We start from the raw sequence: 17,328 nt of genomic DNA on the forward strand, positions 1-17,328 counted from the left end.
GTTTCCACACTTGCCTGTGCCTGGAGAAAATTCTCATAGACTGACTGGCCCCAGTGTCTGGAAACCACGGCCTGGGAGTCGCTAGTGGAGCACCGTGCACACAGCAAGTGTTCAGTAAATGTCTACCTTGACTGCTCCAATCCCTGGAAATGAGATGGTTCAGAGACCAGGAGTGTTCCAGCCCGGCTCCCATGCCAGCACAAGCACCCAGACAGTAGGACCACGGCAGTGGGTGTACAAATCCTCACGACCAGGGGACCCACAGGACCCAGCCAGGGGTGCACGGCCAGACTCACGTGGGACAGGTCACAGGTGCCCATGAGACAGCTCAGCAGTGCAGCGGACTCTCCCACGGTACAAATCTCAACTGAGGGCAGCACATATAATGAACTTCCAAAGTGTGTGCTGGGAAAGGTGGGGCTGGAGGGAGAGGAGACGGGGCGGCCACAGCGGTGCGGGCACAGGGCTCCAGGCTGAGCAAGGAGCCAGGCTGAAACCCAGGCGCCCTGTCTCAGGCCCACGAGAAGAAAAGCCCTTGACACATTTGTACAAAGGACCAAAACTTCATTAATCCAGATGCTGATTTTAAATTCAAGACCAAAAATATGAGGCCAAATCAAATATACACATAAGGGGGAATTCTGTGGTATATACATTATATCTCAATCAAAAACTATTACCAAAATATATGTGCGTATATGTATGTACAAACACACACAAAGAGCTAAGAAAAACCTTATGCAGAGCCAACAAAGAATGAAGAATGTATGAAGGAGGGAGTATTACAAATATTTTTAAATATTTCAAAGAATCATTTTCACTGCCATGTCTATGTGAAAATTATGTATATATTATTAAAATTGCTTCTTTAAGGACTTTGTCTAAAAATTCTAGTATTATTTTAAAATATGTATCATCACCAGCCAACAAAAACCCATCCATTTACGTCTGACTAACCTAGCCTGGCTTTCCCCTCTTTGAACCTATTAGTTCAAATTGGCTCAGTTTTATTGAGCTTTTCATTTACAAGATAAATACACAGTTAGCAAGAGCTGCAAGATTCACGGATATAAGTCTAATTAGCACACATAGTTCAGACTCCTTCTGGTCATCTGGTGATGGGATCCTCTATGATCCTGGATTACAAACTAAATATAATGCATTCAATCATTCACTGAACACACATTTATGGATTACCTATAACGCACCAAATCCCAGGCCAATTTTCTTTGCACATCCTCAGCGTTTTAGCCATTTCGGAATGTAACCCATGCATTAGAACCAAGTCTGAATAATGACTGAATGACCACAGCAAGAGAGCAGCAGAATTCTTTTTTCAGAACAACAGAAGTTTGTGCCCTAAGAAGGAGCTCTCTTGTATACCAGTCTCAGCGCCACCCATCTCTGGCTCCCAGAACAGAGCCTCCAGGGATACTCCCTGGCGGCCATACCGCCTCCTACCTGTATGGTGGTATTGCCTCCTTCCAGCAGGGCGATGGCCAGAAGGATGCTTTCATGGAACACTCGGTCACTGGATGCGTTCATTATGAGGTCGATGACCAGGTTGGAGGCCCCCTCCTTGTCAAGGTGGCACTGAACCTCAGCCAGGCTCATCTCACCCCTGCTCATGGGGCTGGATCCAGAACCTCCGCCTGGAAAGACAGATCATTGTTCTTAGCAACCTCACTCAGAGCAGCTAACATTTATTGCATATTTACCGCATACCAACATTTTATGCACTCAACAGTTTAATGATACTATCTCTCTGGATCTTAACAAGCCCACAAGGCAGGTACTCATTATTAGCACCAAGATGAAGTCACTTGTCCAACAACACCCAGTGCAGATGGTAAGTAATAGAGATGGAACTTGAATGTAGGCAGACTGGATGAAGGAAGAGTAATACATTTCGAGCAAAAGACCTAAAGCCATCCAGCCAAGACTCTCCCTTACATCACAATACAATAACCTGGGCCAGAATTACGAACTGATCCAATTTTAAGAGACAAACTGAACTTAAGCACTCTTAAGAAGCATAGCCTATATTGATCACTTTAGCCCTCTTTTTAAGAAACCCACCCTGGCCCCAAACTCATCCTTTCACATAATTTGCATCTGCTCATTCATTGACTATTGACTCAGAGCTTGGTGTGGAGTCAAGAGCTGGGGGTAGAGGAATGAACCAAAGAAAGTTCACCTCGTTGAGCTTCAGATGAATATACTTAGGAAGAGAGGGCCTGTGCCACTTAGTGGAACAGATTCCAACTGGATTTAGAAAGCTCGAGAACTTCACATGATTTAAGAATTTCATATTATTATTAGCAAAAATTGAAATATTAATGGACATGGGGAAAGGGGGCAGTCAATTTCTGAAAAACAGAAAACCATCAGTCCTTCCTTGCAGGGGTCAACTCAGATACCACCTCCTTTATGTTGCTTGTCCTTGACTGCCTAGAATCTATTGCACCTGTCATCCAAGGTGGACATTGGGTGTCACCTCTTTTCTCTGACAGCTTCTTAAAGACAAACAGTTTTAAGATGTTGTGGGGGAAACAGCTGCTCGACAATCACTGGGAACTCCTGGATGAGAAGCTAAGATCTGTTTCTGGGGTTTTCTGGGAGCAGATCTGCTCCACATTTTCATTTGACAAGAAGCCCAAGAATCCTCCTCAGAGGTTGCCGGGATTAATTTATTAAGCACCAAGTGTTTCTGTGCTACGAGCAGAGCCCAGCAAGGAACAGACGTTCTCAAGAGTCATCACCACAGACTAGGAATCATACAACTCACATTTGTGCCTTGAGCATGGAGCTACCAGCCCCCTTAAAAGCAACACCATCGCACACAGCTGAATTCAATGTTTTTGCAGCTTTTACCTGTCACTGTGCTTACAATGTTTTGGGACACCTTTCAGGATGTGTTTTAAAACAATTCTATAGAGGGATGCACCTGATGCAGAGAGCTGACTCACTGGAAAAGACCCTGATGCTGGGCAAGATTGAGGGCAGGAGGAGAAGGGAGAGACAGAGGATGAGATGGTTGAATGGCATCATCCACTTGACAGACACGAGTTTGAGAAAACTCTGGGAAATAGTGAGGGAGAGGGAAACCTGGTGTGCTGCATGCAGTTCATGGGGTTGCAAAGAGTCGGACATGAGTTCGCAACTGAACAAAAATAATACAGGGGTGTGTGTGTGTGTAAAGTCCCCTAAGACTTGGGGAGGCACAAAGCATGGACACTGGGATTAGATATACCTGCTTTAAATTACCGCCCAGTCACTAGCAAGCTCCCTTTCCTCTGTTCAATACCAGATAGTGGGTACTGTATAGGAGAAAAGGAGATGAAGGAGGTAAAATGCTTGGGAAAGCCCTTTCTTTGGTACATGTATTATAAAAGATAGCTTTCACTCTCCTCACTGCCAACAGCATCTTCATTTTATGGGGAAACATGAGTCTGAATGACCACGTGCAAATGTGCGATCAAGTTAAGTTCACTGAGTCCTTCAAGTATCCCCAAGAGGTTCACTGCATGGGAAAGAGGGGGAAAGCCTTAGCCAATATCACACTGCAGGGGGACAATTTTAGACACCAATTTGATGGTAGACCAAAGACAAAACAAGTTGCTAAAATAACACACTAGCAACCCAAATGCATCTGTTAGAGTCTCAACCTGCTAAGCAGAAACACGCAGCTTTGGAGTGGCACACTCGGTTCACACGTGCAGCTCATTAGCACACCATGGGGCCTACCTCCTCCCCCAGGCTTGCTGGGTCCTCCTGGCGACAGCGGGCCATTGCCAAAGCTCGTGAGGCTCTCTCTTCTTCCCGAAGGTCTGATGTTTCCATAGTAACGGTTGACCAAAATCTGCCTGAGGGCCTCACCCTTAATTCAAACAGGATAATGAAATCAGGTTCTGAATTTAATGCACAACTGAGCAACTCACATTAAAAAAAAAAAAAAAGACACAGGGGTACCCAGTTATAATTGGCTCAGTCTCACTCCAAGAAAAAATAAATTATTAATAAGAGCACTTGGAAACGTCTAAAGTTAACTTCTTCAATGTTTTCTCAAGAAATCAGATCATAAAAGAGCATCAATCTAAAATATTAAATATCTGAAAGTATTCTCTCACACTGTGATAAAGATAGAACATGAATCTGGAAGGATAACTAGGATTAACAACAACAAAAAAACAAAAAAGCCCCTTTGCCGTAAGTCAGTAAGATTCAGACACATTAAAAAATTTACAGGTCAACTTCCACACAGCAATATGAAAATGTTACTCTAACCACAGGATTTATTTCCAACCATTCTAAGAAGATCTTACGATATCAGAGTAATAAATAAAATCATAAGCTGAAAGTAAGCCTTTCTTACAGAAATAGTCAAAGAGCCAAATGGTAAAGAAAATAAACGCAACAGAAAATAAATTATTGGCAGATATCAGACATGTCAATCAACAAACAAGCAGCATGGATGAAAATGACATTTGAGATTTTCTTTTAAAGAATATGGGAGGAAGGGCCTAATTGGGTATAAATGTGGGCATGAGCTGATAGTCATGGAATCTGAGTTATGAATGAGGGTTCTCAAAACTCTTCAAAACATGTATTTTGGGGATTTTTTTTAACATTTCCAAGACAAAAAAACTTTAAAAAAAATATAAGCATTAAAAGAACCCTGGGCAGGGGATAAAACAACTCTTTCCACAATTCCAACCAAAACAGAGCAAAGAAACCACTCTGATCTATCCCCAAATACTCTGCACACTGGCAAAGCAGCAGGATTCACTCTCAGCTCTATTCCACGGCAGTGAGCTGAGGGACTACCCCCCCCAGCCCCCACCCTCCCGCCCTACCAATCTGGAACTTTTTACCAGTTAAAGGCTGTATGGATTTCCCTGGACTGTTTCTGAGGGACAGAGTAGTAAATCCTGAAGTTCCTCTGGCACATCCCAGAGAGAGCTAAGTGAGAAGTTAGCAGAGGGAAGATGCATTGCAATATAGCTGGTCTCTGAAATAGAGACTCCAGAGTTCTATCGAAGAGACCTGTGACTGTACCGAGAGTCAGGAAAATTACAAGTGATTTGTTAATAAGCTTCAAGAATAGGTCTGGAGATTTCGAGGAAGGTGTTTACAAGACAAGATGGGAGGGAGCAGAACGTCCTGAGGGTGGCGGAGGCCAGGGGTGCCCTGAGGAGGCGGGACCAAAGAAGAAGGACAAAGCAGAAAACTCAGTCTCACTGTCAAAATGATATGAGGTCCCAGGGTGACCCAGCTGGCTTTTCTCCTTGGTTAAATTCATGCTGCTGGTCAAAGATTCCAGGGATAAGTGGGGAGATGGGGTAAACAGGAAAGTGAGAGAAGCAGGAAGGCAAGCCTGATTTTTCAATGAAAAATTTCAGAAATGAAAAAAAATCTCGTCTTTCTTCTCTCCATTCCATCCACAAATATGCATCTCACTGTAGTTAAACAAAGGAGAATTCTTCTCATTAGGATAAGAAAATCACTTCGTACCTTGACCATCAGTAAATTCAAAATTCCGAGAGAACTTTCAATGGGGAAGCTATTTGTGATCCTTAAAAATACTTTCAAAATAAACTATTTTCAGTATAATATCCTTTAATGGCTTAGAAAATCACATTTTAGTATAAGGACAACACTCTCCAAAACAGTCATCGAGAGTGGTGATTTAAAAAGGCTGACTTCACAGAAGAAACACAGATGTCAGAGGAAGGGTCAAGAAAAGGAGGAATGACAAGGTCACCTCCACATAGAATGTAACAGTGTATTAAAGACCATGTCCCTTTGTCACCTCAATGATGCATCTACTGGAGTTTCTTTCAGAAGATACAAACTTTGAGTTCGCCCAAGAGGGATGGTTGGTAGGAAACCATCCCAGCTTTCTACGAGATCCTCTGGGGAACACTGTCTGAGAGGTGAATGACTGGGCTGAGACCAGGATGCTGCAGCCACAGAGAACAGTCCAGGTCTCCATCATGGGAAGAATCTGGAAGATCACAGGGCTGAATGGTCAAAAGCTGAGTGACCGTCATCAGCCGATGGACATGTACTTGTCAAGGAAGACTCAACCAGAGCCCTCAGCCTAGGATTCTACCTGGGACTGGACTGGCTCAGATTTTTTGCTTCTCCAGGTTTTGAGGGTCTCATCAGTGAGACCCTGGTGAATCTGCCATCAAGGAGGCAGGAGGTAGGGAAGGAAGCACGTGCCGTCCAGGAACACGTGGACTTCAGGAACAGGAACTTCACATTTGTGTAGCCTGGATGCCGAAATGAAGTTACCAAGGGATCTCACATTACTATTTTGCCTCTCTTTGCACAGACCAACCCTAGCGGTTACCATAGCAACTGATGCATCAAATGGTACATTTTCCCCCATAAGAGAATATCATAAAACGTGCTCATTATGGAAACACACATACACACATACATGCTCCACCCCACAAACTTTTAATTCTTCCCCTTTAATTATAAGGTTTTTGGCACATGAGTACCTCACCTTCTCTCCAAAAGTAAATAAATTTTAAGGCAAGGGGGGAAAAGAGAATATGTGGGGTTTGCTTTAAAAAAAAAAAAAAAAGAACAAGATGAGAATTGTTTCTTTTCTGAAAGAATAAAGACTGAAAATTTTAGGTTGAAAAAAAAAGGGGGACAGACAGAAAATGGATAAGCATCATTAAAAGTGATGTGAATCCTAGTGTAAAAACTTAGGTTCAAGGCAAATTCTGTTTTTCCGAGCTCGCGGTTTAATTTGGGAAAAATGAAAATCTACAGACAGAAGCATTCCTAATCAACTTAATATAAACTACTCAACAGCACGAAGCTGTTGACAGAGTACCAGGCTGAGAGAGCTCATTGTAGAGAAGCAAAAAATGTCACTTCCCAAACAACATCACTTCTCCAGCTCTTACATTTGGCCATGCAGCCCTTTTTTTTTCCCCCCAAAACGAAGACTAGTTTTCTTCCCCAGCAGTTTACACCTACAGTATGCAAACAAGTATCAGATGTTTGCGTCGTGGTAAGAAACTCCACATGCATGATTACCCAAGACTGAAAAAGAAAGGCCAAGTTTCATTTGCAGTTAAGTTTCAGGGAAAAATGGTGAAAATGGCAGATCAGTGATGTGGAGGCAAGAAACCAAGTTCCCGCCTTGCAAGTCACGAGTTTCATTCTGTCCATTAAACTAGTGACTAATGAACTGTGTGGAGATATACAGCCCAGCATTGAACAGGGCACCAAGAGTTAAGATCGCAAAGGAGAGAAGTGACCTTTGGGCTCCAAGGTTCCAGCACCTTAAAAGTCAGGTGTTTGAGGAAAGATCAGCCTCTCACATGAGCAGTGAGCCTCTCACACCTTAGTCAGCACTAGGGGCAGTGCCTCGATTTAAAAATACCTTCCTCTTCCTACTCCTGTTTTCTGTCAAATCACGGTGGTATCTCAGTCTGCAAGGTGACCGCTGGGGTCACTAACGTCCCTTCTCAGAGTCCAGCCACCCTGCTCAGCGCCTCCAGGGCATGGCTCTGGGGAAGAGTCCAGAGAGCAGTCAAGGGCGGAGACTCCTGTCCCCATTTTACAGCAGGAGGAACTGAGTTAAAAGTGCCCCAAATCACACAGTGAGCACCTGGCAAAAGCCAGCTTGACCCAGTTTCTAATTCCAAAGCTCATGCCCTGGGGCAACATCCTACTTAGGGCACAAGGGGCAGCTATGTGCCTTTACTGGCTACTGCTAAGAGCCAGGACAACTCTTGAGGAACAGGCAGGGGTGGAAAAAGCAGGAAGGCAAGGTGCCCCTGACCACTGAAAGGCGGGAGGCCCTGGCAGCTGGAAGGGGGAGGGCTGACTCTCCATTTCCTAGAAGCACATCTTTGGTTATCATTTGAGAAAGAACCATCACAAGAAAAAGGAAAGGATCCAAGAAGCGATGGGACTCTGCAGGTACTAAAAGCTTGTGAGCTTAGCAAAGGTGGCCCCGGCGAACATTCTCCAGGACGCTGACAACCACAATTTCACAGCAGTTCTTGTCATGACTGCTCGCTTCCTAACCCCATGACTTGGCTAAGGTATGCAAGCTCGCTGGGTTTCAGTTTCCTCATCTGTGAAATGGGGCTGCAAGCTGTGTCACTGGGTCACCGTCAGCATTTATAAACATTCATGCTGTGAACACGTGTAAAAGTCTTAGCATAGTGATTGGCACATGATAGACACCCAGAGAACCAGGATATCTGGTATTTTCCAAAGATGAGTAACACGCAATCAGTAGTCAGCATATGGATGGTATATATAGCCTTCTGGGAAATGGTTTAGCAATGCATAGTCATCACTATAAGACACTACTGACCCTTTGGCCTAGAAATTCCCCTTTTATGCGTCTATCCACATGTGCACACACTTGTTTATTCCCTCGAAGGAAAATATGACAAAAGACTTGTTGATCAGTGGAACTTTAGGCAACTGTTAACTTTCAAGGGCTGTCAGAGAAAATGCTCAGATACATTACAAAAGCAAGGAACAAATGTTGTACACTTGAAAGAACCCCAGTGACAATGAAAGTATGTGTGTGTGTGTTGGCACATATTCTCACGTGTGCAAAAAAGAGGGCAGAAGGAAATATTAAATCTTGAGCAGCTTTATAGCCACGTAGTATAATTATGGACAGTTTTACCATTATACTTTTTGTTTACTATACATTATCCATAATGATCACCAGCTACTCACAAAAAAGAAAAAAAAATTTTTTTTTTTTTTTAAGGCTACACATAAGGAAAAATCTAACCCAGCAAAAGAAGAGAGGATGTGACAAGTGACTTGGTTGTTATTTGGGGACTGGCTGGAAGCAGTGTGTGAAGAGGTAGATTATATGTAGAACCATCAGTTAGTTTCATTTATACAAAAGGCTGTGACTGGTTCTGAGCCAATTAACGCTGTAACAATGACAACAACAACAAAAACAGTCCATGTGTACATCAGAGCATATGGCTGAGGGCGGGGCTACGGTCATTACTCCCAGCTCCCAGGACTACGTACCCTTTTATGATCCTCCAGCTGCCTCAGCGGTGGACTCGGTTCGAGCTCCTGCTATGCAGGCAGAAATTCCATTTAAGTACGACACTAAGACACCCTTGTCTTCAGGATCGGTCACAAATGAAATACACAGAGCGCGCGTACACAGTGGGGACTGACACAGAAGGAGCGCAGGCCTGAGTGTGGTTTTCCCCAGACAGACACTAGTGCTCACGACTTTGGCTCCTACTGAACAACCGGCCCATCCCCAACCCCAGAGCACAGTGTGAAACGAGCAGGCACATGACCAATAATGTCTGGCTAATATTATTTTTCGCAAACATTATGAAAACAAAGTTCAATGTTATGTACATTTACATGAACCCAAAAGGGGTTGCAATGCAAGACGCAACCAGGCAGGTCCATGTACGCCTCATCCATGGATTACTGCTCAGCACATGCATGAAGACGTCAATGCACACACTCCCAACGCATACGTGAGACCTACGCTTCGCCCCAGCCCACGGCATTCTAATCAAGGCTACTGATGCTGAAGAGCTCTGATTAGAATATTAGAGGACTGATCATTACAAAGCGTGTCCACTGGAACTCAGCTCTTTGATCATCAGTTTCATTTCTGAGAGCTCCTTTCAGATCGAGCGCATGTTTTAGCTTTGACTCCTGTGATTCTAGAACAGTTTCGGAGAGTAAATTTTGATCCTTGGAAGGATGCCTCCCCCAAAAAGCTTCTCAGTAACTTTAGACGCCTTAATGAATTCTAGTCCCGCATTTAGCAAGCTGAGCCAGCGACAGGAAGAACAGAAACAGTGTGCTGTGAAACTACACCTTCATCAACAGTGTCACCCAAAAGATAACACAGATACCCCGAACTTGAAAGCTGCTTCATCTCCGCGCAGGACCCAAAGTTCTGTTTTGTATAACAGAAGAGAGGTCTGGACCGTCCAGAGTTTCTGGGCCAAATGTTTCAAGGCAGAGATGAAGGGTTTTGTGTGAAAACCTTCAGAGAGTCACGAGCCCTCACCGGCAGGACACTGTGGCTTGAGCTCCTCAGAACTTTCTACACCAAGGTCCACCCAATGGTAGCAATGATCAGGTCCCAGCCAGGCTAGACATGTCCCTCCTGCACTTTCCCAAGCGACAGACACTTCACCACGACAGTTCACACCCAACCGGCAACACTGACAAGCGCCTGCATTTGCTGGCATCGCAAATACAGGTGAGCGACACACACCTCGGTGGAGTTCTCAGAATCCGGAGCTTGGGGAAGCTAGTTGGGAGTAAAAGGAAGCAGATTAGTGATAGCACATGCATCTGGTGACCACAAAGAAGTCCAGAGACCAACACTTGGGGACAAAATTGATGATGAGATGACCGGGTTGTCACACCCACTGAAGGGGGGTTCAGCTGCGGAGGGCAGAAGACACCCTCACTTCTAAACTGAACTTAATGTGGCTGCGCCAGGAGAGACGACTGGCCTGAGATGGGGAAACATCTAAATGAAAGAAAGAAAAAGCCTAGCACTGATCAAGAAGCAGCTATGTCTTAAATAATAAAAGATGTCCAAGGCAGAAGTACTGCACATCTATGTTTAATTTGTCCACAGAGGAAAAGTGATCCAGCCCATGCCCCCTTGGGGGTTCAGGGAAGGGAGGGTGGGCGGATGATGACCACAGGGGCCTCCAGCACAGTCCCCTTCCTGGGGGCTCGAAGCCCCTGCAAAGTCTGCACCACCGCCTGCCCGTGATGAGCTTCTCCAGTGGGCACGTGCGTCCTCCCAGCCTCTCCTCTCCCCACATCCTGGCCCTGCATCAGAGTGTGACATCCCAGGCTCTGGCTTAGGGACTGAACAAGTCTCTCCCCTCTTGTGGCTCTGGGAGAAGAAAGGAAGGCTCCTGGCTGCTCCTTTCTTGGCTGGTTTCTCCTCCCTCTATGCACTTCCCTCAGGAGTCCAGGGACTAGGTTCCCTGGTCCACCCCTGCCATACTACCTCGACACCCCACACCTCTGATGACTCCTGAGTTTCATTATGTCCAACCCACAAATGAGAGACAAGATGATGGCCCTGAGGGAAAGGACCGGCCACTGAGAGGACGCATGCAGTGGCTGAAAAAGTCCACAGCTCCACGTGATGGCAGCGCCACGAGTCTGGCCACCGAAGGGCATATGCTCGGAGCAGAGACGGATGTTGGATGGGACTGCCAGACCCCGCCCTGGACCGTGGTCACGCACCAGGCATGGCTGGCGGGTTCAAGGTGCGGTCTGGGGCCGTGGAGTGAAGCCAAGGCTCACACCGCCACAGAGTGACCTTGGCCTCCCTCGGCGGGGCTCCAGCGACACAGCACACCTCTCCCGAGGCCAGAGTGCGGCTGTCGGCGGTGAGCTGGAGCAGGTGCTAAAAGCGTGGGGTGGGGGTGGGAGCTGGGAAATCTTGTGGGGTCACAACCCAGCTCAGCACTAGATACCACTTTCATGGTGTGATCCCCCAAGATGGAAAAAATGCTCTTAATATAAGAGGGTTATTTTGTAACCTAATAATTTTTTTTTTCTCTATTTGCCAACAGGTAAAATGAAGTAAAGATATAAGGGATCTCTTTAACCACAAAGATTAAATTATTTTATGAAGGATGAGGAGGCACATGTGGAGAGTGGCTCACTCAGTTCTGGACAGAACAGCCCTCAGACATGAGTGTAACTCCACTTGCCTCAAGAAACAACTTTCTCTCCAACGTGTTCCGCTTCCTGTTGGGGTCGGGAGGCACAGGGTGTTAAGAGAGGACTTGAGTGTGGTGAGGGGGACAAAACCAGAGCTCAGGGGAATGTATATTATCTCCAGATAATATAAATGATATCATGATCCAAGATTGCGTTTGAACTCCATCCCTGCGTTCTGCAGGCTTTAGGCTGAAGGAGTAAAGTTGTGCACACACATGTGGCATCTGCCCTTAGTGCAAAAAGGACACACGAGGAAAAGAAGAATGAAGGCAAGTTCCCATGTGCTTTGGAGCAGTCGGAGACACAGATGGAGAAAAGTACTATCATTTACAGTCAGCTTTGGCCACATTCCACCAACATATCCTTCATACCGATTCTGTAACGATCAGAACAAAAGGATCACAGACATGGATTTACTACAGGAAGCCACACAGCTACCCTCTTACTGCCTTGCCAATCAAAATAACAGTTAAAGAACAAGATGGAGTGGAACTCATCTGCCTTTTTAAAATTCTCTTGATATCCCTTATGTTCAAAGAAGCATCTTGAATTCTTTCAGAATGTTCACAGAGTTGTTTCTTAAGCACTCAAGAAACCAGTGGTTTCTGGCATGTTTTATGATTGTACTGGTACTCAACTGCCTCCCTAAACTGCTGTCATATTGGTGTTTAATTTTTGAAATGAAAATTAAAGATTAATGATCTTTTCTCCTAGAACGTTACAGGAAGATCTCTGAGACAATAGAAAATTTTTGCTTCTTCAAGAACCACTATTTACACAGAAGGACAATTTTTTAATGTCATCCATTCATAAAAAAGAATGGAAAAACCAAGAACAATGGATGGGTATTGCCTGATGGTGGCTCATGCAGGGACTGGTGCTGTGTGACCTTCAGCCAGTCACTGAACCTCTCTGGGCTTCCACCTCCTGACCTGTAGCTCAAGGAGACTGAAGCAGTTATTATAAGGATTCCTTCCAGCTAAAACATTAAAGTTATGCTTAGTATATTTTCAGTAAACTTTATTCCGTAATATCAAACAGCTAAGTTCCCTAAACAACACAACCCAATAGAACACAGAATGATTTCAGGCATGGAAAAGGCCAAACCAAGCCTGGCATATGATTTGGCAAAATAACCAACGGCCTCTATTAGCACTTCCTCCTAAGAGGATTTCAGCTGTATTTCTGGGAGGATCGGCTCTTTTATGGCAGTCAGCCATAATTTGGAAAAGAGAAGCATATTAATAAGCCATATATGTTCAAATCATAACTACATAAGCTACATAAATACATATACATACTACTCAAAGCAGAGGATAGTTCTGGTAAATGAATGAACTGATTTTCTCAGCACATTTTTATTATCAAAGTAACTTTTTTTTTTTTAACATGAAAGATCATGCTCAGTGACCATACGGTAATGGAGACTGTTCTGAAACAAAGAGTGTGCCTGTGTTTCACACATCTTGTCTTTTACCACCTCACCCCAGGATCAGTCAGTATATTGAGATGCTGACAAGGTGAAGTCTCTCCAGACCAACAGCTGACTGGCAGTGATCTGATGCTTTCTGGTTTTGAACTTAGAAACTGACAATCACCCCCCGTTGCCTCTTCACACTTTTTCTTGGATGTTAAGTCTTCTCAGAGCTTTTAGACAAGGTTAGCAAGATCAAATTTCATCGAAAAAAAGATTTCAAATGACTGGCTTTGAAGCAGAAATTCAAACATGAATCTCAAGTCAGAGAATCCCAACTGGTTATCCTAACTACAGCCCTAGAGTAGCAGGTAGATTCATGCCGGAGATGTTGAAACGCTCATTTCTGTACATAATGTAGCTACCATTTTACCCAGGGATAAATTTCTACCACAAATGAAGGGAAATTATACTTTGTCATTCTTAAACAAAAAGAAGCCCACAGGCTTCCTAGGGTTCCTATCTGTGGTGTGTGTACAAGAGTACACTCACATGCATACATACCATATATATACACGCAGACATCTGTGTGTGCCTGATATAGGCCAGCACACGACACAGCCACTTAGACACTCTGTTTCCTGCTGTCATCAACAAGAATCCTACCCCTAGGCTTCTAGAATCTTCCTTTGAAATAAGATGTCTTCCTTTCATGGACCACCCCTAGCAGATATTGAACACAGTTCAAGAAATGAGACTGAACATCAAATAAACAACCCAACCTTATACCTAAAGCAACAAGAAAAAGAACAACAGAAAAAGAAATGAGACTGCATTATAGACCGAATTCTCAGCACAGCAAAGAGAATTTATCATCTCCAAAGCCATGAATCAGTCTTCAGTTCCTTTTCACCCACTCCATCTCAGATGAGGGAAAAAATAAACAAACAAAAACAGCGAATGGGTTTGCAAATATGTTTGCTGGGTCCTGCCTTTCACAAGCCTTTGTAAACCACATTAAGAGAATAGAACATCTGAAAGAAAACTGAGCAAAGAGAGAAGTTACCTAGCATTTTAGCAGGACAACTTTGAATCTTCACATCAGCTAGCATAATACCCCTTACTAATGGCATTGGCTTTTTGAAAGAAGAAATAAACATTATTTGGCTCTGATGATGCAGTTTCACCTATATTTTACAGAACAAGTTGATCGGAACCGAACCCAAAAGTGAAAATCATTTTTTAAAAAACGCATTCTGACTGGGACTGAATTCTACAATTTTGATCATTATGGAATCATCTCAGCGTTAAAAAAAAATAATAAAAAGAAAGGAAAAAACAAAAAACTTCCCGAGATTCTGCAATAGCTTCTGTATGCTCCGAGTTGAGCTCGCTTGCTCCAGGGTTGCCAGTGTCTAACAGTAAACAGCCCCGCTGCATTTATTGGCAATTACTGTTGAAGGTCACACATCAGCAGCGAGCCTAAATTCCAGGAAAAAAAGAAGCTCTTATGTAACTGCCGCCTGAATGTTGGCAGGTGCCCAACCCAGCAGTTCACAGCGATGTAAAAAAGTAGGACACCTCCATCCTGGCTTGGACGTCATGAGAACGCCCCCTGAAGGTGAAACTGAATAATTTTCGCGTTACTCTGTTTGCTCTCTCCCCCCTTACCCCCTGCTGAATTTTATTTTTGACAGGGGCCTCCCTTGCTTGCAGAAGCAGCTCTTGGTGGCATGGTGGCAGAAGCCGAGGACTCAATACTAGCAGATACAGGCGGGCTGCAGCCACCTTAAGGAGTGGGAGCACCAACCTCACTTTTCCATTGCAGTGAGTCACTAACAGGCTCATCTGCCAGTGGTCCTCGCGTGGTGTGAACTGACCTCCTGGCTCAGGTACAAGTCCCTAAATTACATATTCTTGTGACCCCATGTTCTCATAACCCAAATCCTAAAGGAAATCAACCCTGAATATTCATTGGAAGGACTGATGCTGAAGGTGAAGCTCCAAAACTTTGGCCACTTCAGGTGAAGAGCCAACTCGTTAGAAAAGACCCTGATGCTAGGGAAGATTGAAGGCAGGAGGAAAAGGCAGTGATAGAGGATGAGATGGTTAGAGATGGCATCACCGACTGAACGGACATGAATCTGAGCAATTTCAGGAGATAGTAAGGGACAGGGAAGCCCGGCATGCTGCAGTCCATGGGGTCAGAGTCCGACTTGACCTAGTGACTGAACAATAACAACAACATGATTCCCTGTACTTTACCTTCCGACATGTCTCAGTTAACATTGGCTTGTAATATTGTCTGTCGCCCTGGCAAAACCGTAAACTCCAGAAGAGCAGACACCGTGCCTATTTGGGGCACTGCTGGATCCAAAACCCCTAGCCAAGCACCTGGAATGGAACAGGCACTCAAGTGTTAGATAAACTAATGTCTTGAGCAGTCATCGGTGTCTGTGTAAAGCCAAGAATAGGTCGTAGGGTGTTTTCTTTCTGGGGGTGACAGGAACATTCGATACCTCTCCCCTCATCTGTCCTCTTCCTGCACCCCAAGAAAAAGGAAAAATCAGGTGGTAATGATGGAGACCTAGCCTCTTGATTTGCAACAACAACAAAAACATAATGATCACCATAATAAAAAAAAAACAAAAAAGGAAACCCTCCTCTTCCTGGTTTCAAGTGAAATTTCACTCCAGGAGAGAGCCGAGGAGGCCTCCACCATGCACTCTTCAAAGACGGACTCTGTCTTCACATCACCCTCCTTTCTCAGAGCACATACAGAGACTCAGAAGATACTGTGTTATTTTTCCAAGCATTTCCCTGGACCTCTTCTCTCACAATGCCCGAGAGGCCTTTATCGTTGAAGAGTAGTCGTCCCTCCCTATCCTGAGGATCACGGCTCCTGCAGATATGTCGTACCCTGGCTCAGGGGCTATTCCTCAGCAGGGTTCAAGTCTGAAGTGCTGGTTTAGGTGGGAGGCCTGGCCTGTAACGTGGGCCAGTGTGGACTCTCATTAAGTTTCTTAATGGAGTTGCTGCAGAACTCCAGCTGTGGGCTGCTGGTTTCCACCCGCACACACGGACAGAAGGCTTGGCAGGGGAAAACCTCAGGAGCTGTACTCATTTCCAGAACAGCCATGGATGATAAAAGGCGATCAGGCATCTCTGTTTAGAAGGCCAGATCCAACAGCCTGAGGGCCTGGGGATAGTGCTGGTGTCCCAGGGCACTGATGGTTGCCAGGGGTAACAACAGAGAGGGGATCCACAGTTGCTTCCTCAGGGAATTTTCAAAGAATCCAAGGGGCTGCCAGAACATTCTTCTTTTATAAACAGACAGTATTCTATTTCCTAGCGTATAATTATAAACACACCTGCTCCAACTGTGGAATCTTTCCATAAGCGAGCAATAAACTTCCAGCCAGGAGACCCAAGTTCTATCTTGAGCAAGCAAACACAGCAAATGATTACTATGGTGCAAAACAGTGTATTAATAACACTGCAGACTCCGATAAGGGAAGGCTTTCCTTTCCTGACTTCATCTATATTTAAACAAATAGGAACTCAACCTCAATATTCTAGAGGAAAAATTCAAATCAAGGGAGCATTTACAACTCTAGGTAGAAAGAAGAAGAGTCGAAAGCTGCCAACATGAAGATTCAGCATTAGATGTTTTGCTGGCAAACAAATAACCCGGAAGAGAGAAGACGGAACAGGAAGTAGCAAAAATCGCTGTAGTTAAAGGGGTTAAACCCGTGGACAAGTTGCTGTTTTTCTCGCTTTCTATTCACCCCAGAGAAGCATGGCCTCCTCACTTGTTCATGCTGATGGATTTAAGGAAAAGCCTGAGCTTACAGAATCTACTGTGGTTGAACAGAAAGCGCTCCAGGCCGGCAGCTGAGTCCACAGTACTAGTTCTGCCTTACCCACTATCTAGCTGTGTGAACTAAGACCACTCACTTAACCTCTCTGAGCTCCTCCATTCCTGAGGGACCTGACCAAATTCATAACCACTCATGTCGCTTTCATTTTTAAAAAGGCTGTGATTCAAATTCTCCTTAGGGGTATCTGAACCATCTCTTAGTATTTCTGAAATTCTGGTGGTAGCTATTAGAGCAGGGCTTATATTCTATTTGGTATTCTATTCCATTAAAAGAAGGTATCCA

General features: G+C 44.6%; 1 protein-coding gene and 1 long non-coding RNA gene across 4 annotated transcripts in view; both read right to left on the reverse strand.

The window, feature by feature from the left end:
• ITPR1 (inositol 1,4,5-trisphosphate receptor type 1) overlaps positions 1-17,328 on the reverse strand; it is a 324,295-nt gene that overhangs the window by 108,564 nt on the left and 198,403 nt on the right. For 2 of the 3 annotated variants that reach the window (XM_081528188.1, XM_081528187.1), the window contains 2 exons: positions 3,748-3,880; positions 1,462-1,652 (listed from right to left, as the gene is read on the reverse strand). In XM_081528188.1, the coding sequence (XP_081384314.1) occupies positions 1,462-1,652; positions 3,748-3,880 (324 nt within the window). Of the gene's footprint in view, positions 1-1,461; positions 1,653-3,747; positions 3,881-9,042; positions 9,091-10,270; positions 10,307-17,328 lie in introns of all 3 variants that reach the window. The other variant, XM_081528186.1, reaches the window with a different exon arrangement.
• Positions 13,324-16,395, reverse strand: LOC145520780 (uncharacterized). The gene is made up of 2 exons (XR_014064820.1): positions 15,431-16,395; positions 13,324-14,647 (listed from the first exon to the last, which is right to left on the reverse strand). It is a non-coding gene; the product is annotated as an uncharacterized LOC145520780 (long non-coding RNA).

This window comes from Giraffa tippelskirchi, chromosome 9 (genome assembly GCF_054371585.1).
Source record: "Giraffa tippelskirchi isolate mGirTip1 chromosome 9, T2T-mGirTip1v1.2.pri, whole genome shotgun sequence".
Taxonomy (NCBI): Eukaryota; Metazoa; Chordata; class Mammalia; order Artiodactyla; family Giraffidae; genus Giraffa; species Giraffa tippelskirchi.